The following is a 19595-nucleotide window of genomic DNA, read 5'->3' on the forward strand; positions in this document are numbered from 1 at the left end:
TGTTTTAAGCCAGACAGTATATATTTATCAACGGACGATTGGTGCAGCAAGAATGAGGAGTCCTTGAGCGGGTCAGAAAATAGTCTATGCCCCTTTAAGGTATTGCGCATGTGCGAGAAAAGGAAGGAAGTAATCTTTGATGAAACCAACATTGCTTACGCATGTTAGTTATTTTTAAAAGTCACCAGAGTCTTAATGATCGTCTGAAAAGACTCTTTTGTTGTACTTAATCAGTTGTTATTGCTCCTGTTTAGAGACACATTAGTCGTCGTATCCTCGGAATTTATTTACCATCCGTTTTATCAAACAGCTAAGGTTAGCATGGTTTAACGTTAACTTAGCTTCCCTCAGCAAAGCGTGCAGTGGTTTATTTGCAAATATTTTTGTATGATAGTGTGAGTCAGTTAACGTTAATATGTTAACGGAAAATGTCATTGATTACATTATTATTCCGTTACACATTTAACTTAAGTCATGGTTCCTGTCAGGCAAAAATAGAATAAATGAATGACTGAAACTGCAAAAGCCTATAGACATTACCCTGACTTGCATCTTTTCTTACAGATAACCTTAGCTATCATGAATGCCCAACCACTGATCAAATCAAAACAGGCAGAGAAGACCATCGGCGGCGTGTCCACCCAAGTTGTTTGCACAGAGTTCAGCAATTACATATTCGTAGTTCTTACACAGTATGGGAAGATCGGATCATTGATATCAATAACTCCTGACTCCAAAACTGGTGATATCAGCAAACCCATGTATACAACCAAAGTTCTGCTGGGAAAAGATGAGGTACGCTACGTTTCAGTTGGCCCGTGTACCCCTACATATTCATTGCTTACTTTCTGTCACTGTTGCCATTTGGCGGTATAATGTATCAATGTATTGTTTTGGCGTATAGTTCTGGAAAGCACAGGGTAGGGGGAAACTATGTGCCTAATGTAACGGTATAAATATACCTAATGTAGCTGTTTTTCTTGTTCCAACAGACTTTGACCCACGTCTGTGCCAAGCACCTTGCAAGCTTTGTCTCACAAGAGTCAGGGAATAGGCCTGTGCTTCTTGGACTGGCCCTGAAAGATAGCTCGATTGAATCAATTAAGATTATGAAAGAGCTAATCAAAACCTGCCAAGTTTGGTGACTGTAATGCACTCTACTTACCCTGAGACTTGTCTTCTTTGAAAACTATTTCAGTGGCCTCTTAGGCTGAGCTTAATCTATGCCTAGGTAGATTTTCTATGAAAAACAACAATAAGTTATAAATACAGTTCATGTTTGTACTGTAATTTATTTTGTGTACTTTCACATGTGAAATAAAATATACTTTTCATTATATAATTGTGTATGTTGTGGTCAATGGTTGATGTAGTCCGGTAACCCCACCTTGATGTAGTCCGGTAAACCTACCTAGATGTTGGCACTGGCAGGTGTTGCTTGTGTCAGTGACGTCACACGATGAAGGCTAAGTACAAGTCACATGATATGGGCGTCAGTCATCTGTTGTGCACCTGCTCAATGTTTAGACGTCAACAAAGTTTAAGACATTAACCTGTTAATGGACTAGAGCTACAATTGCCATCAAAATATGTTTATGAAGTTGTCTATAGTCGACAGGAAATTAATTAACTGGATCTACAACAGAGTTCATGTGGACTTCGACCTTCTTGAATAGCCTACCTGACAACGAGGAAGTGCTGACAGTCGCATCAGTACTGGAAGCCATTTCACCTATGGCTATTGGCAACCTCACTTATTCCGAAAGTAGTTTACAACCTAGTGTGTGGTTTTCTTGGCTATAGGCCTACTGCTTACTTAATATTTTGGGGTAATGCATTTGTTTCTTTTCTCGCGTTTAAACTCCAGTTTGGGATTATTTCTATTTTTATTCTTAGTTTAACGCAGAAAACTGCCGTTCGAAGTAGGCAATCTAATCGCGAACAACGAGTTTGTCGTCAGGACGTAAAGGTAAGTGACTGCGATTGAATGATCCTATGTGATATGCTACGGCACTGTTTTAAAATCAAGCATCGCTAAGAAATTACAAATTTACAAATGTAGGTGTGCATCTTTGGCTTATCCTACACCGCATGAAGTTTAGGCTAGCCTACGACTTAAATGAGATGAGTCTACCTGTTGACAGTTCCGGTCAATGAAATGTTGGTCGGAAAGGTCAGGTAGGAAATGCCTGTAAATTAAGGAACCTGAAATAGTAAAAATGAAAGTTGACGTGTGCTTTGTGTGTAGGCTTGTGTGTTATGGCCTAAGGGCCAGTCTATATACGTTTTATAAGTCCCTCTAAAGCCTAATTTCCTGTTTCCAGATGAACATGTCTTATGAGGTGATGAACACTACACTGCTGGATTCAGTCAACAACACAGAGGCACTTTTACGTGCTTCGTCAATTGTGCCAGGCATGAACGATAAGTCTAACATGACATTGATCACATCCGAGAATGGTACAATCATTCAGCATGAGATCTTCTTGAACACTACCGCTGCTCAAGCTCTCTCTGGGATCTTTGTGTGGTCGGCACTGCTTATCACTTGTCATCAGGTAAGCTTAAATTATATCTTCGGTATCTGTCGATTGACCACCCGTTCCTTTTAACTATGCCAGCTTTTATGGTCTAATATTTGCTTATTTTCTGCCCTTCCTTCCTTGAGGGCCTTTCACAATCACTCTTCTATCTCATTCATAACCTCCAGCTGTAAAATCGTATTGTTTAATTTTTCCTGGCAACACTCCACACAGGCTCACGTGTGTCATAGAGGACAATCCGATGTGTTTTAGCAATATAGGCCCAATGTGGAAGACTAGGAGAATGAGGCCCCTCTGAAAACAAATCAGTGTAGTTTGGGTGGAGCCCAGTGAGGTATAGTCATCTCACACTCACAGCTCAGGCAAATAAAGGCAAATGGGCGGAGGGTAATCAGAGCTCTGTGTTTGAGAGTTTCACCGTTGCCTTTTAGGTGTCCCTCTGCCTTGGCCCAAAGATATGCATTCTTTCAGCTATTGTATGGCGTGAGTGTGTTTCTGTTTAAACATGATCAGTAACAGGGCAGACCACTACTGCAGGTGGTCCTGACCGTCCTTCTGGATGATGAATGCGACTTCAAAACAGGTTTTTTTCCTTGGGTCGCCGCTGTTTTTCTTTGTTTTATAACAGAAGCCCATTAGTATGATGAGAGCATGACCAACTGTCCTTGACAACCTGAAATAGTCTGCAGAGTTGAATGGTGTGGGACTGCAGCAGCCGATAAGAGCGGAATGCAAACAAAGCAGTTATTGATTAGAAAGACGGAGAGGGATTTCTTATACTAATCTCACATAGGAAAATGATTTTATTTTGGCTGGAACAAGTAGCATCATCTCTCTCCCCCATGCGTTAGACAACAGAAACTTTTACTATCTTTTTGCTATCTTTTTATTTTTTAAATTGGAAAAATGTTCTATTTTGTGATATGTCAAGTATTACAGTTATCTCAACGATTACCTTCATGTTATCTCTCCTGAATGCATTTGAGTGTTTGCACTGTGTCTTGCTCAAGCCTCAGCTATCAACCCAACTGGGGCATGTCTTGTTTTATGGTTTTATATGCAGTTCTGGATCTGCCTTTAAGTGCAGCGTATCTCCTGTTCTCTGAACAGAGTTGTTTACCTTTGACTCCCCTGTGCATCTGCCGTATGAAATTGAATTTGAGTCAAAGGTACCAGATGAAGATGTGTTTAATATTTCTTTTGGAGTTGACAGTTGGCTCCTTTCTGTTGTTTCTTCTTCAACCTCTCCAGTTGAGTTGGAATGGTGTGTGGCATGTTATGAATCCGTAACATTGTTATTCAACAATTTGTGCTGTACTTTTTTTGTGGCCTTTCATTTTATAGATGGGAAATGTTTTCATTTTGTTTCTCCTGACCTTTACTTTGATTGTTTCCTTTGACGCACACACACACACACACACACACACACACACACACACATGCACGCGCACACACACACACACACACACCACACACACACATCACACACAACACAATGAGAAACATAAACCTAAGGGCACAGGTTTGTGTTCAGTGTGAGCTCATACGTTATGTCAATATTATGTTACCCTGCTATTCAAACCTAAGGTTTGTAGCAGTTCAGGAAGTTGCATTTAAAGAATCGTTAAAATACCATTAGAAACTTGTTTTGTTCCAAAAGGAAACAAATATTCAAAATGATAACTCTCACATATAATGGCAGTTAACTGGTTTCCTGCCATGCAAGTGTGACCACTTATAATGTGAATAATTAATGTCTTGAACACGTTTCTGTGGGTGATCCCAGCAGTACTCCCTCTTCTTTGGGGGAAAGTAGTCTGCACTAAAAATGGTAAAATGATGGCTGCCAACACCCTTTGTTTGTGTCACAGTTTAAACGTGTGACGATGCAGAAGTGTAGATTACATTCATAGGAATCTATTGCTAGGGCCTCATAATGAACATGGGAAATGATGAAGGCCTGACTGTTACATGCCAGCTGGAATTGAGAGCATATGGGAATGGGAAGATGGATGAAGAGGTATTTTGTAACGTAAATTAAGGCAATTTTGTGATCTTTGCCAAAGCTCATCTTCCAGTACATAGGGAGTTATTCACCAGTTATTCACCAGTGTGAAGAAATGCAATTCAGCAGAAATGCTAAAAAGCAGCGTTAGTTACAGTTTTCTTGTGCAGTGTGTAACCCCTTTAGGGAACTCTGAGCTAAGGTTATCCACGCAGTGTGCCTCCATGGGTTATGTAACCGAGAGCTGCCAGGACTACGTCAGTGGCGGTGAAGGGGTGCCCAGGAAAGGAAAGATTTTTCACCACTGATTTCCCTCTCTCTGTGCTGCTCCGCAGAGCACCTGGAGGACACTTTTTGATTGCCTGCGAAGAATGCCGTTCCTTCCCCGGCATATTGAAGAGAAAATTGGGGGGGGGGGGCCCTGAAGGGAGACAAGGGCGCCAAACTGAATTGGCTTACTTTTAGCGGCGTCTGAGGATGACACAGCCAGGTCTCTCTATCTGCAGGCCCTCCACTCCCCCTCGTCGTAATTATTACTCTCAAGTTAGATAATGCCTTGTCCCTCGCTCCTCAATCTACCTGGAGAATGGTCTGTCAGCCTGCCTCTGCCTCTGTGTGGTGCATGGTAAACAGGCTCCCTCCTCCTCAGTAACAGCAGCGAGGTCGCATAAGGGAGGCGTATGTAAATCTGCCAGGGATAAAGCCAACCCCAGGGTGGTTCGGGGGGGGGCGGTTATCGTTAGTATTCTACCCCTGAGCTCCTTCAAGAAGCCTTGCAGAAAAGAAAACATGCCCGTTGTGTGTGCCTTTGGTATTATGCCTGATCGAAGTAATGATGATGATGGAGGTGCAGGTGGTGTGTTTTTGTTAGAGGAAGTGTGCAGTTTTTGTTTGGACGGAAATGGAGACCAAAGCAGCTTCTCACTGCGTGTCACGAGACGAGCCCCTGGGGTCCTCTCAACTCGGTTGGCCCCTGTCCCTCTCTCTCTCTCTCTCTCTCTCTCTCTCTCTCTCTCTGTCTCTCTCTCTCTCTCTCTCTCTCTCTCACACACTTTTGTGGTCAGTGCACGCTCTAATTTAGTCACATAGAAAGGAAACGCAGCCTAGTTTGCACCGGAGCCGCCTTACTTTCAATGCGTCACGCCGACTCTTGTGTGCATTGCAAAGAGAGGGGCTCGGCAAAACACCACTGCTATCTCCACTCTCAGCCTCGCTGACTCTCCACGGGAGCTCTTCGCCAAAGCCGCTGGAGCGTTTCATTTCTCCCAGCTGTCCGGCAGCGGAATGTCACCGGACCCAGCCAGAACCAGGCTGTGAGCCCAACCAGCTGAAATTAGCTTCCGTCAGACTTGGCGCGGAGGCTGCCTCTGCTAGCTGCAATGTTTTGAGTCAGGCCTCAAAGCTATTATCTTTAGTGCGGCTCCTTCCCTCCCTCCCAGCCCTTCACTCTGTCAGGTCAGCATTGTGGAGCCTGGAGTGTATTTTTTTTTTTTTTTAACCACTTTAATTCAGACGAAATGGAGGACATCCGTCTGCAGCCAGTTGCACCCCCAGCTCCCTGCAGCGCCACATAGATCACACCTCCACCCTCACCCTGCAACGGTCCTAATGGCCATTTAATCACATTGCATGGGAGTTAGCTGGCCCGGGCGGAGCGGGGATACCAGGAGAGGCCATATAGTGGCCTATTTTTATCCGTCAGGAAATCAAATAGAACCCCTAAATAACGTCACCACAGAAATGGGACTGTCTGGTGAAAGATGTTATACAAGAGATGGATGTCATGACGGACTTTCATAATCATGTTCCGTCATGTGTGTCTATTTTAGTATGTTCGAAGAGTTAGTGCTCGGATTGTCTTTTCTCTATTAGATTGACTTTCTTTTGAACCCTGTCCCAGAAGATTAGCGGCAGCAATTAGCTTGAAGTGGTTCTGGAATATCATCGTGCAGTTCCAAATCAATTTTTCCGCGAAATGACAACGATTATGTCAGCTTGTTAGTGTGATTAGAGAAAACACTTGTTTTTGTGTTGGGATTCCTCTTATATGACCCCTCGGTGTGCGCGAGAGAGATGCAGGAGCAGCTGACAGCTGTCTCGCCCAACTGTCTCGGGAGGGGAAAAGAAAAGGCATAACGGCTTACTGTGTGCATAAAATGGGCCTCATTTTTATACTCCAATCTGTGATACAGTAGCCAAATAAAAAACCTGATTACTCCATTACTGCACAGTTGGATTTCTATTTGCATATTCTCCGTCTTCCACCAGCCCCGATCAGGTCACCTCTTGACCCCCTGTCGGCAGTTTTCTGTCCATAATACATTTTAATATTAATTCGTCCTTTTCCCCTTCTTATCACAGACCTGGCTGATTCCTGTGTTTAGGCCCAAACGTTGCCTTTGGAAAAATTCCAGAAGACGGTGTTATATTCATAGCCCTGTTTCAGTCAATCCCCTTGGATGCATTGCCTTTAAACTGCTCACAGACGCAACTTAATAATTTATCACGGGCGGTTTTCTAGGTTAAAGCAGCGACGCTGTCTCCCTCTCTCTCTCTATCTTCCTCTCTCTCTCTCTCTCTCTCTTCCTCTCTCTCGCGCTCTCTCTTCCTCTCTCTCTTTCTCTCTCTTTCTCTCTCTCTCTCTCTATCTTCCTCTCTCTCTATCTTCCTCTCTCTCTCTGTCTATCTCTCTTCCTCTCTCTCTCTCTCTCACTCTCTGTCTCTCTCTATCTTCCTCTCTCTCTCTGTCTATCTCTCTACCTCTCTCTCTCTCTCTCTCTTTCTCTCTCTCTCTCTCTCTCTCTCAAGGCGATTTTTTTTTTTCAAAAAAAGTTCTTTTAATGATCTCTGTTTCATCTCAACCATAACTGATCTATCTTCCTTTTCCTCTCTGCCCTTTTTTTTTTGGTCTCCCAGATCTACTCCCACCTGAGATCATACACCAGGCCTAACGAGCAGCGCTACATCATCCGCATCCTCTTCATCGTGCCCATCTACGCCTTCGACTCGTGGCTCAGCCTCCTCTTCATCAGCAACGACCAGTATTACGTTTACTTTGACTCCGTTCGGGACTGTTACGAAGGTAAAGTAACCCCGCCGCCGCCACACCCCGGCATCTTTCACCAGTCTCAGACATCATTAGCCAGCCCTCAGAAACACCATTTCATCCTCCTCACACCACTTGAAGCTCAAGTTCCCACTCTACACACAGTCGATGGCTTAGGCCGAAACGCGTGTGTGAATAAACTGGTCTAAATGAAATGGCAATGAGAAAAGCTTGAGAGTGCGTTTTTTTTTCTACTCTAAGCTAACGTTACCCACAGTGCAGTTGGAACACGGTGTTTGGATAGCATCGTTGCCCCATGGGAGTGGAACTCGAGATGTTATCATTTCTCGCACCATATTATACCAGTTAATCCGCTGGACCACACGATTGTGTGCACAACAAACTAGACCTGACAAGCAGACTAGTTGCCACAGAGAGCAGCCATGTCTAGAGCGTAATAGCAGGGGCGGAATGAGAGAACTGAGCTGAGAGGCGGAGGGGCGGAGGGGCGGAGGGGCGGCCAGTATCATTTAGCAGTTGAAAACAAGAGGGCCGTGCAGACAGTAGGACCGACCCAACCTGTTTGTCCCCCCCCACCTTCCCAAGGGACTTCTAAGACCTGTGTCACTTTTCACACCTTAAGGCTTTCTACCTGATGCTAGGTGTTAAGCTACAATTTACCGTCTCTTCTTACAGGGTACACTGCACTGAGAGTGTTTCGCTGAGGTCATTTAAAGTTAATGTTCTAAGTTTCCCCCTACCAGTCAACACAGTTGATTGAAACGCATTCAGAATTTTTGTTCTGTGTGAAGTCAGGTTCTGTCAGTCATTTCAGGATGGGGAAGGGGAGGGCCATTTTGTCATTACTGACGTGCACTGCCGTAGAGATGAATAGGAATGACAATACCGTCACACTTGAAAAACAGCCTGAGCCAACAGGAAGTGACCTGCTTAGCCTGTCACACCGGGCTTCAGAGTTTCAAAAGAAGTTTCTGAATCTCATTAATTCTGACAAATACTTTGTGGTATGTTACTTAGAACTTAGGAAATTCTGAAGGGTACTGTGGTTGCTTATTATTTTAATTCAAGACAGTCTTCTAAAAGGATGTCTGTGAGTTTTAAAAGTTAGGAATATTATGTCCGCTTTCTTCAGTGGTTGACATCTGCAAAAGTAGATTTAAAAATGTATCATGTTAGACACTGTCACTGACATTGAAAAAAGATAGTTTGACATGTTCTTTTAGAGTTTGGCATTTAAAAGACTTGTAGTTTTTAATTCAAACATTGGGGGGCTTATTTTTCATCTTCAGTACAGTTTCCTTTTTTTCGTTCTCACTCAAAATTATTTTGCTTCTCCACCAGAATTATTGCCCTGTCACAGTCAGGAATAGGTGTAGTGGAACAAGCCCAGAACTGAATCACAAACTAAACAGATTAAGAAGGATTTGTTTAAGTGGAGAGCTGGAAGGAAGGAAAGAAGGGGGTAAAAAAAAAAAAAACTGTGGAAAATGTGCTCCTGTGATTTACTGCTTTACTGCTAGGTGAGTTTCAGTAAAGCAGTGATGATCCAAAAATGCTATCTTGAGCCCAAGCAGACCATTTTTCGAAACGAGTCTTTATCAGTATATAGCCGTGCGTGGATTCTCCTCGAGCTTCATTTAAGCCTTCCTAAAAATAGCACTGAAGGCCTAACGGCGGATAACCCCGGGCTGCAAAGCATAATGAACCCTGATTGGTGTTACCATAGGAGAGTTCTGTGGCACCTGCTACGTTCACTGTTTCCAATGGCGCTCCAATGTGTGCTTCTTCCTGCTGTTTGAATTGCATAGCTTACCGTATGTCACCACCTATTTCCGAGTCTCCCATCCGGCAGAAGGTTCCGGGCTATTAAGACCAAAACTTCTCGCCACCTGAACAGTTTTTTCCCCACGGCAGTTGGGCTCACAAACAAGCTCCCTGCATCACACTGGCTCTGGGTTTACGTACTCAAACTAACTTGCCCTTCATGTGCCCAAATTATTTATTATTATCTTAAAAAACATTTGTCCTTTGTTCTTGTTTATGCTTTTTTGTTGTTATGTTATGTGTTATGTCTTATGCACCAACCACACCAAGTCAATTTCCTGTTTGTGTGAATATACTTGGCCATTAAAAGAATTCTGATTCTGATTCTGATTTTGTATGCAACATGTCTCAATACTTCACTCCTGTTTTCTCTTCCATATTAGCGTTTGTCATCTACAACTTCTTGAGCCTGTCCTTTGAGTACCTGGGGGGAGAGAGTGCCATCATGGCGGAGATCCGAGGGAAGTTCATTCAGTAAGTGTCCCCTGTTTCCTGTTTCCTGTTTCCTGTTGAGTCCACAGACTGTGCAGGCCTAACGTGTCACCCTGGCCTGTGAGTCTGTTCACACACACACACGCACACACGCACACACACACACACACACACTCTACCGCAGCTACACAAGGAAATGCCACACCCATGATATTTGTATCACTGCACGTCACAATGTCGCCGTTTGATTTAAGAGAGGAAGAACAGTGTAGTGGCATTCAACCTGTAGGGATCAGCCCTGTTACGACAGACAAGACAGACACCTTATCTCCTTATCTACCTCATGCAAAATAGGCTTTATACGTAGAGTATCTGGCCAATCAAGATGCATGACAAGGAAGAAAACATTACTCCTCTTTCTTGGGTTAAATTGGAGTGACTTGTTAATGCCAAACAAGTAGAATTTGTATTTTTATAATCATAATAATTATAATTTAAATTAGGCATTAATTAATACAAATAAATAATTTAAACTTTTAAGATGCTGTTTAACTGTGTATCTGATGTTGTGTGTTACAACCCTGTTGCTTGTAGGTCGAGCTGCATGTACGGCACCTGCTGTTTGGTGGGAATCACTTATTCCATTGGCTTCCTCCGGTTCTGCAAACAGGTAGGCCCCTCCTCTAAAACATCACCCCAGCTCTTCAGAAAAGCAGCATTTGCTATTCTTCTCCTTTCTTTTGCTTTAATGAAACACCTCGAGACATTGACTGAAAGTTCAAACAAAGTTTCTTTCTTCTTATTGTGGTGGTGGTGTTGTTGTTTCCCCCTCTCATTTTGACAGTTTGAAGGAGAACTGAAGTCAGTCGGTTTTGGCCGACTGACAGGCTTAGAAATTGTCTGCCCACATTTTTCTTGAAGAGTCTTTTTTTTTGTATAGAGATTCTTTATTCATTCAGTAATAAAGAGAGAGGAGAGTGAAAGGAATTCAGACTAGGTGAAAAAGGCAGTTACTTGTCAACACTATTAAATAATCTGAAGTGTCAGGCAGGTGTTGTCTACCTTCTGTCTGGGGAGACTGCACAGAGCCAGTCTAACACCAGTGGAAATTGGATTGAAGAGCAGTGCCCCTCAAAAACCAAGTGCAGGCTGTGAAATGAACATTTAATGGCATGAAAACAGATAAACATGTGCCTTTCTGCGCCGAGATGCCTACGTGGAATGTTTTTTCCAGTGCTGCACCATACCATCTTTTTCTCATAGCAGGCTGAAATGAACCGAGGCGGTTTTGATTACAAGCTGATATTCGCCGCGGACACGAGACTAAAAAAAAATGCTGTTATCAAAGCGCCATTACATCACATTACCATTGTTAAACCATTCTTTCGAGAGGTCTATAGTCATCAGAGCTGGGTGCTCATCTGTATCTCAGTAATAGCTTAACTTCAGTACGCCATTGTTACACCTTCTTCAGTTCTGTTATGTTAGCCGCCACATGAAGAACCAATTTGTTTGAAATGCCTGTAAGCACGCCTGAGACGACGTCCTCACAGTTTGGAGCTATGGACGCGGAGACAGCATGGACACAGGCAGCTCAAAAAGTCATCATTATTCTCCTCACTGACTCATCCCCCCCCCCCCACCCCCCCTCCTTCCCTCTCTCTCTCTCCTCACTGTTGTCATTCAGGCCACCCTTCAGTTCTGTGTGGTGAAACCAATCATGGCCGTCATCACCATCCTCTTACAAGCCTTCGGCAAGTACCACGACGGGGACTTTAAGTGAGCAAACCCATTTTCATTTTCACTCCACTTCACTTCACTTCACCATCCAACTCTTTCATTTTTTTCTGTCATGGGTACCCATGCTGCGCTCTTTCTTAAGGGGTACACACACACACACACACACACACACACACACACACACACACACACACACACACACTTAAGGGTTAGACTGAACATTTGTATTCATGTCTCCATTACTGGCCAATGCTACAGAGACGTAAAGGTCACAGATGGGCTATTTTAGGAGTGTTGAGCACATCACAGGGGGGCCCGTGTGAGTAGTGATGGGGGTGTGTGTGCCGGGCTGGGCCGTGCTGGGCCGTGGCGTGTGCCTCGAGCGCTCCTCCAGCGCTTTCAGGAGGGCTGAGACATGACAGGAGACTGTAGAGCCGTCGATGGGCTGCGTACGCTCCCTGTCGCCTGTCCCTGTGAACTTTGAAGGTGGATGCCACTAAAGGTTGATGTAAATGTTTTATGCCATTTCCTCTCTCTCTCTCTCTGTCTGTCTCTCTTCCCTCCCTCTCGCTCTCTCTCTCTCTCTCTCTCTCTCTGTCCGTCTCCCTTCCCTCCCTCTCGCTCTCTCTCTCTCTTCTCTCTCTCTCTCTCTCTCTCTCTCTCTCTCTCTCTCTCTGTCTGTCTCCCTTCCCTCCCTCTCGCTCTCTCTCTCTCTTTCTCTCTCTCTCTCTCTCTCTCTCTCTCTCTCTCTCTGTCTGTCTCCCTTCCCTCCCTCTCGCTCTCTCTCTCTCTTTCTCTCTTTCTCTCTCTCTCTCTCTCTCTGTGTCTGTCTCCCTTCCCTCTCTCCCTTCCCCCTCTCTCTCTCTCTCCCTCTCCCTCTCTCTTTTCCCCTCTCTGCAGCGTGAATGGAGGGTACCTCTACATCACCATCATCTACAACTTCTCCGTCAGCCTGTCGCTGTACGCGCTCTTCCTCTTCTTCTTCGCCACCAGTGACCTGCTGCGCCCCTACGAGCCCGTGCTCAAGTTCCTGACCATTAAATCCGTCATCTTCCTCTCCTTCTGGCAAGGTGTGTGTGTCTGTGTTTACAGGCTCTCCCTGCATGTGTGCAAGAGGCTGCTGCCTCACATTGTTATATATTAATGGTTTTACCCCAAAGCAGGCAAACAACATTCAACAGTCATATTTTAAAGGTGTTGCTCACTTGTCTACCAGGTGGAGGAAACTGAATCTGACTCTAGGACTGTCTGTTAGAATATACGTGTGACAGTAAATCTCAAAATAGTATTTTAACCATTCATTTTAAGCATTTTGGATCAACAGTCAGAAAGTGTAATGTAAAATAGAAAGTAGAATGTAAAATGTAATGGGAAACTGGGAAAATGTAAAATGGGAAAATCGGAAGAAATAGCAGGATGTTACTTTAATGGAAAGTGGAAAACATAACTATTTAAAATCGATTGTCAGTTAATTACCTCATTACTGCATTACTTTTGCAAACGTTGCATTTTATAATGGTCCAAATTTATATATATAGCTTTATTATATATACATTATAGCTATATAATGTATACATTATAGCGCTTTATTTAAAATGATAATAATGTAATGAGGTAAGAAGTGCAGAATGCAAGACTGACTGACTACACAGTCAACTAAACTGTTTGCTCAACGTGATAGGAAGAAAGATCATTTATTATCGATTTTGCCGACACTGAAAAACTTTAGACCTACAAACGCTGGTACCGACAGAGGAAGCCCCAAACCTTATCAGACTTGGTACAAAGTAACAAGTGTTTTTAGGTCAGTTAATATTTAACAGTTTGGATTCAACTGCATTCTGGTAGCATATTGATTTCTACAGATAGCTTTGCTGTGACTTGTTCTCTCTTCTTATTTCTTAGGCTTTAAAAAAAACTAAACATTAGATTTTTTTGTATGTAAATCAGTAGGAAAAATGTGTAATAAAATGATAGTAATGTGATTGTAAGGATAGTGGGATAGTAATGGTCTTTTAAGTGACAGTATAGAAAGTTTCAGTAACATGTGTCACCTTAAAAAACACAGCATTATACAGTGAAGGACAACAACTAAAGCCAACAACTGAACTGAGCAAATGAAGGTCAGATTAAGCTTTGTAGAACATTCCTTCAGTTTCAGTTTGTTTATTTGTTGAAGAGGGACAGTGTCCATTAATAAACATTAAAATGTAAATGTACACAATTGTAGCCAAAAGGCTAGTTTCCATTGGCAGTTCACCTGCCAGAGTGATAATGGCTAAACAACTTAAAAAAGGCATTAACATATATATCAAACATAACAGAGTGATAATGGCTTAACAACTTAAAAAAGGCATTTTAAGACTGACTGTGTTCACTGGAGAGAGTAAGTTCTGTGTGATGATGATGTTCGTTTCCCTCCCCTAGGCATGGTTTTGAGTTCTGTGTGTGTTGACGTTCGTTTCCCTCCCCTAGGCATGGTCTTGGCCATCCTTGAGCGGTGTGGTGTCATCCCACATGCGCTGATGATCGACGGGCATGAGGTCGGGGCGGGCACCGTGGCGGCCGGATGGCAGAACTTCATCACCTGCATCGAGATGTTCTTCGCTGCCATCGCCCTCCGCTACGCCTTCACCGACAGCGTCTACCAGACGAAGCTCAGCGACGCCCCAGGTACGTGTTTGGGAAAGTCACACGAGCCTAGTTGTCTGACATGCCTTCATGTTTTTGTACATTTCCCTTAACTAAAAACAAATGGAATATCTGATTATATATTCTAGAAGACCTCAGCAATAGCATCATGTAAGTAAAAGGAATGTAGTAAAACAAGGTTTAATTTAAATCAAATGTAAACATACCCTACAAAATAAATATATGTCCCGGACGAGGGATATGGACTGATGACAGTTGAAGTAGTTTCACTCCTACATGAGGTGAAGTGACTTTTCACTGACATCCAAGGGAATATGGAAAACGGTGAAGATAAAACTGTGAAGGTATAGAAATAGGATTGTACATGTTGTGTGATACCTCAGAGACATGATCACACCGCACGCCCAGAGAGATGGTAGGCTCGGCTAAATCTGTTGTGTGTGTGTGAAAATACAGCATTGCACAGTAGTCTGCTGCTGATAGGTTTAGCATATGCCAAATGCTAAATAAATGAAGTACTTGCAACATTTTCACACACCAAGAACTCCAAGAATCTAAATCTTCATAAATTTTTTTGTTGTTATTATATATGAAGCACACATGGAGTCTTAGGAGACCTCTCCCGCTGTGCCGGTGTGAATGGGAAGGGTGAGAAGGGAGACATTTTGAAAGTAGCAAGAGATCTCTGTAAGCACAGCCTGGTAAATAGGCTCAACACGAGGAGAGGCAGGAAGCTCATTAGGGCCTCTCCCATTCCATCGTGTGGATCTCACCGACCACAAGAGGCACTTGAAAGTCCACGGCCTGCTGGAAAGACGTGAGAATCCTATGGTCGCCTGTTTACTGAGTAACTGGGGAGGTCTGTGGTCTCCCCTCAGCTGTGGTTTCTCTCACGAAAATGACAAAGCTTATGGAAGATCTCAATTTTTCTTGTCTTTGTTTCATTTTGAAAGCCTCAATAACCGTAGGTTTGGGACATAGACAGAAACGAAAAAAGGTTGGGGTTTTTTTTTCCTCGGAAGGAATTGAAGTGTTTTCATCTTTCATTCTGTTTGACTGAACATTCCTGTCTTTTTTTTTTTTCCTTTTTTCTTTCTCTTGTGATCAAAGGCTCTTCTCCTGACAAAATGAATCAGTGATATTCTGCGCTTGGCACTTTTCAGGCCTGCGCACAGAAAATGTAAATTTCATTTGTGTCCAATTTTCAGCACTAATATCAGCGGTTGCCACTGAATGTTAAACAAGCATTAGATTTTCTATTATGATTCCGGCAAGGTCCAGACGAAGCTAAGCTGAAAGACTTGAAGTGAGGGGGGCTTTCTTTGTGGGCTTTCTGCCTTTTTGAATCTAATTTGCACTCACAGTAGAATACTGGCTTTCATAGCCTCCTCTGTTAAATACTGGCAAGGGATGCTTCAAGTGAGGCTGCATGTACGTGTAAAACAAATTGCTACGTGATGCTACTGGAGAAAGCTCCAGTTATGATGGTAATTGCAGGGGCTCCCCTACCGTTGCTTGGGCCAAGTCAGTCGACGCCTTGTCTTGCATCGAGGTCGGAGGGAGGCTGGCCAGCCGTAAGGAAGAGCTCAAGAAGGTGTGTGTGTTCTAAAGCTGTGGCTTAGATCCTCCGACCCGACCTGACTCACCAGGTTGGCACAGTCTGCCCTGCCACTGACCCAGAAACAGACAGTATCCTGTTCAACAGGTCAATCACAGGGATTACTGTGTGTGTGTGTGTGTGTGTGTCACTGTGTGTGTGTGTGTGTGTGTGTGTGTGTGTGTGTGTGTGTGTCACTCTGTGTGTCTTTGTGTGTCACTGTGTGTGTGTGTGTGTGTGTCACTCTGTGTGTGTTTGTGTGTCACTCTGTGTGTGTGTGTGTGTCACTCTGTGTGTGTGTGTGTGAGTGTCACTGTGTGTGTGTGTCACTGTGTGTGTGTGTGTGTGTCACTGTGTGTGTGTGTGTGTTCCTGGCTACACAGGGCCAAGCCGTAGGGCCCAGAGGACATGATAGGCAGCTGTGTGTGTTTTGAGCCCCTTGGGGTGAGCAGGGAGATGGAGGTCTTCCGAGGGCATTCCTCCACTGCCTCCTCTGCTCCCTCTCTCTCCCCCGCTCTCATCCATCAACCGGGGAAATGGACACTACCACCACCGAGAGACGAGCTCAGTAACCTGCCTAATGTAGAGCCCCTGCTGATGGGCTGATGAGTTTTTTATGGGACAGAAGAGGAAGAGGAGATAAATAATGAGAAGGCTTGGGGAGTACAGGAGAGAGAGAGAGAGAGAGACAGAGAGAGAAAGAAAGAGGAAGAGAAGAGAGGAATGTCTAACGATGGATAACTCCCCTTGTTGCTTGCTGAGCATGAATGTTCCTGCCGGTAATAAACAAACCAAGTGGACGAATCTGTTCAGTTTGCACATCAGAGAGCAGGAGCGTCTGTGTGTGTGTGTGTCTGTGTGTGTGTGTGTGTGTGTGTGTCTGTGTGTCTGAGGATGGGGACTGCAGTTGATGTTGATTCTGTCCCAGGCATGTGTGTGTGTGTTGTGTGTTGGGTCATGCAGCGGATATGCCCGTGGGCAAAGTGTGTTCACAGAGGTGAGCAGAATGGAAAGGTTAGCGTGAGGTCGGTGTTCCTCTCCTCTCCTCTCCGCTCCGCTCTGCTCTCAACGTAAATGGACGTGTCGCCGCCACGGCAGAAGTACTCCACAGCTTTTCCAGAAATATCTGGCGGATGAGTGCTATTTTTTTTTATTTGTGTTATCGTCTGTCCCGAAGTAACATGACTAAAAATGCGGGGATTTTCGTTGTTGTTGTTGTTATTTTTGTTTATTGGTTGTGGTGAAATACCTTGTGGTGCTTTTCGTGAAGCATATATTCTTAGTAGGATATTTTCCTCTCTTCTGACAGAAGACAGTTGATTATTGCTGAGAGAAGATTGTATTAAGACCTTTTCTTTAAGAGTGGTTTTTGTTTTTGACTGCATAGAAATGTGGAAACCGTGTCAGCGGTTGTTATTCTCTCAGCAATTACTTTTCTATTCTATTTCTATTTCATAAAAATACATGTTACGTTCCTCCAGAAATAGTTCATGCTCTGGTGGATGAATTCAAACTACCTGCTTTAAAAAACCTAAAATCTTGGTAGCATCCCTCTATTCCAACTTTAAGATCGAAGTCTGTTTGCCCTGAAGGTGTCAAAAGTGTTCAGACTGGCTTTTTGGTTCTCCCAAAACTGACACCAGAACACCAGAGACAATGCATGAATGCAAAATAAAAAATGCATGTCTCCTTTACCTTACCTGTAACATAAAGGATGTTATAAAGCCCATAACGACAATAAACAAATGTAATTTGTGAATCTAGATCACTCCTTGAGTATATGACAACTCATGGTATATTTAGCGTATCCGTCTGTTGACATAGCATCTTGACTGTGCCAGTGCAGGACTCTCTGTCTGGGCAGATACAGTACATAGTAGTAAACTGAAGGCCCCTGTAGCAAATAATATTACCATTAGGGCTGTGGTAATAACCGCATCACCGCTATACTGCGGTATTAGGAGGTGTACCGCAGTGTTGAGCCCGTCATCGCCATAACCATCATACCAGCTTTTCCCCCCTCATCTGACAGTGCAGCCAGTGTAGCTTTTAGCTGGGTCTGTGGCCTTGTCTACACGTATTTCTTTATTTTTGAAAACTCTTTTTTTTTCCTATCAGTTTTAAAAAAGGAGCCTGTCCACCACACATACATTTAAAAAAAAAAAAAAAAACATCTCTCCACACGAGAACAAGAAAAAGATTCTAAAACACCCAGACCTCTGCACTGAGCATACACACAACATTTAATAAGCAGACCACCAGGTGCCATTCTTCAAATACCACCACAAGGATATTTCTATACCGCTGCATATCAGGTTGCATCTCATTTACTTTATCTGATATTGCATCTATTGAATGTTCAAAATGACACATGCAGACGTGCTAGTGGGATTGATAGATACACTTGTAGACGTGCTAGTGGGATTGATAGATAGATACACACACAGATGTGCTAGTGGGATTGATAGATGGATTCCCATACAGATGTGCTAGTGGGATTAATTGATACCCATACAGATGGTGAAGGTTGTATGCACTCATGTCGGGACAGGACCATGCAACTTTGCCAAAGAAGTGAACTGCTTGAAAACTGTCTGTTGTGTCTAGGTCTCGCTTGCCCAGCACCTCCTTCAAGTAGGTCAAATATTATGTGTCAAGAAAAAGTCAATTTACTGTCTTTGCTGGAAGTTAATGTGAAATGTGAGAGACAGATAAGAAGGGGGTGCATATGAACAAAACACCATGTTTGCTCAGCGGATTAAATGTAAATCCTCCGAATAATTGAAAGCATACTTCTTGCTGCCTGAAGGTTCAGACTGTTGTTAATAGAGAGTTGGTAGTCTGCTGGTTAAATAGTTTCAATTTAGGGATTTTGATGCTGTTACGTTGAACAGGGTTCATAATAGTATTGAAAATGAATTTAATTGAAAACGAATGGTAATTGTCTAAAGAAAACCACTCTTGTCTTTTGTGATTCACAAGGCATAAAATATCCCAGTTTTCCATACACGGTATACGTCATGCATATTAAAACACAAACCCATTGATTTAGTTTTTTTGATTATTACATTTGCTCATTATTGGTGTCCCCATCTTTGTTTTTATTTTCTTAGACAACTTGGCCCCGATGCACAGCATCTCCAGCGGGCTGAAGGAGACGATGAACCCCGGAGACATGGTCCAGGACGCCATCCACAACTTCTCCCCGGCCTACCAGCAGTACACCCAGCAGTCCACGCAGGAGGTGGTCCAGCCCAGCCAAGGGAACGGCGGCAAGGCCGGGGCGGGCAGCAGCACCAGGACCTCCAAGAAGGCAGACAAGATCATGCTGATAGCCTCCGACGACGAGTTCTAACGAGCCGTCGCCCCCGACGACGAGTTCTAACGAGCCGTCGCCCCCCCGGGGGCTCGCATCTCCGCTGGAGCCTCCTCTTCTACACTGACCTTTGACCCCCGAGCCAGGGCAAGCAGAGGGGCCTTCTCCTCAGACTCTTTATAATGGAGACCCTCCAACCCCCCACCCCTCCCAAGCCTTTGCTGCATTTGTTTTTAATACTGACTGTACACACATGGCCACTGAGATTACTTCCTTTCATGATAAAATAGAGATTCTAAACATATTTGCACAAGAATGAGACACTTTTGTTTTGTGTTTGTTTTTGTTTTTTTTCGTGCCGGGTTGACAGTCGCCCCCGGTACCCTTGCGCCGTGGAAATGTGCTGATCGTCCTCCCCA

General features: G+C 43.8%; 2 protein-coding genes across 2 annotated transcripts; both read left to right on the plus strand.

Moving 5' to 3' along the window:
* Nucleotides 1–118: 118 nt before the first annotated feature.
* psmg3 (proteasome (prosome, macropain) assembly chaperone 3) lies at nucleotides 119–1229 on the plus strand. Its single transcript, XM_080856352.1, has 3 exons — nucleotides 119–163; nucleotides 565–795; nucleotides 993–1229. Exons 1-3 carry the CDS (start codon nucleotides 140–142, stop codon nucleotides 1143–1145), a joined length of 408 nt encoding a protein of 135 aa, XP_080712478.1. The 5' UTR covers nucleotides 119–139; the 3' UTR covers nucleotides 1146–1229.
* A 688-nt stretch (nucleotides 1230–1917) lies between these two features.
* Nucleotides 1918–19215, plus strand: tmem184a (transmembrane protein 184a; the record flags this gene model as incomplete). Its single annotated transcript, XM_080856369.1, has 9 exons — nucleotides 1918–1969; nucleotides 2325–2558; nucleotides 7465–7630; nucleotides 9823–9913; nucleotides 10466–10541; nucleotides 11559–11650; nucleotides 12512–12681; nucleotides 14087–14284; nucleotides 18974–19215. Exons 2-9 carry the CDS (start codon nucleotides 2325–2327, stop codon nucleotides 19213–19215), a joined length of 1269 nt encoding a protein of 422 aa, XP_080712495.1. The 5' UTR covers nucleotides 1918–1969.
* Nucleotides 19216–19595: the final 380 nt, after the last annotated feature.

This window comes from Sprattus sprattus (assembly GCF_963457725.1).
Source record: "Sprattus sprattus genome assembly, chromosome: 18".
NCBI lineage: Eukaryota > Metazoa > Chordata > Actinopteri > Clupeiformes > Clupeidae > Sprattus > Sprattus sprattus.

Excerpts from the sequence above, each read along its gene's own strand:
- psmg3 (XM_080856352.1), top strand. The coding sequence starts at position 140 with ATGAAACCAACATTGCTTACGCAT. Across the intron at positions 164-564 it reads AACCAACATTGCTTACGCAT|ATAACCTTAGCTATCATGAA; the intron begins GTTAGTTATTTT and ends CTTTTCTTACAG. Across the intron at positions 796-992 it reads TTCTGCTGGGAAAAGATGAG|ACTTTGACCCACGTCTGTGC; the intron begins GTACGCTACGTT and ends TTGTTCCAACAG.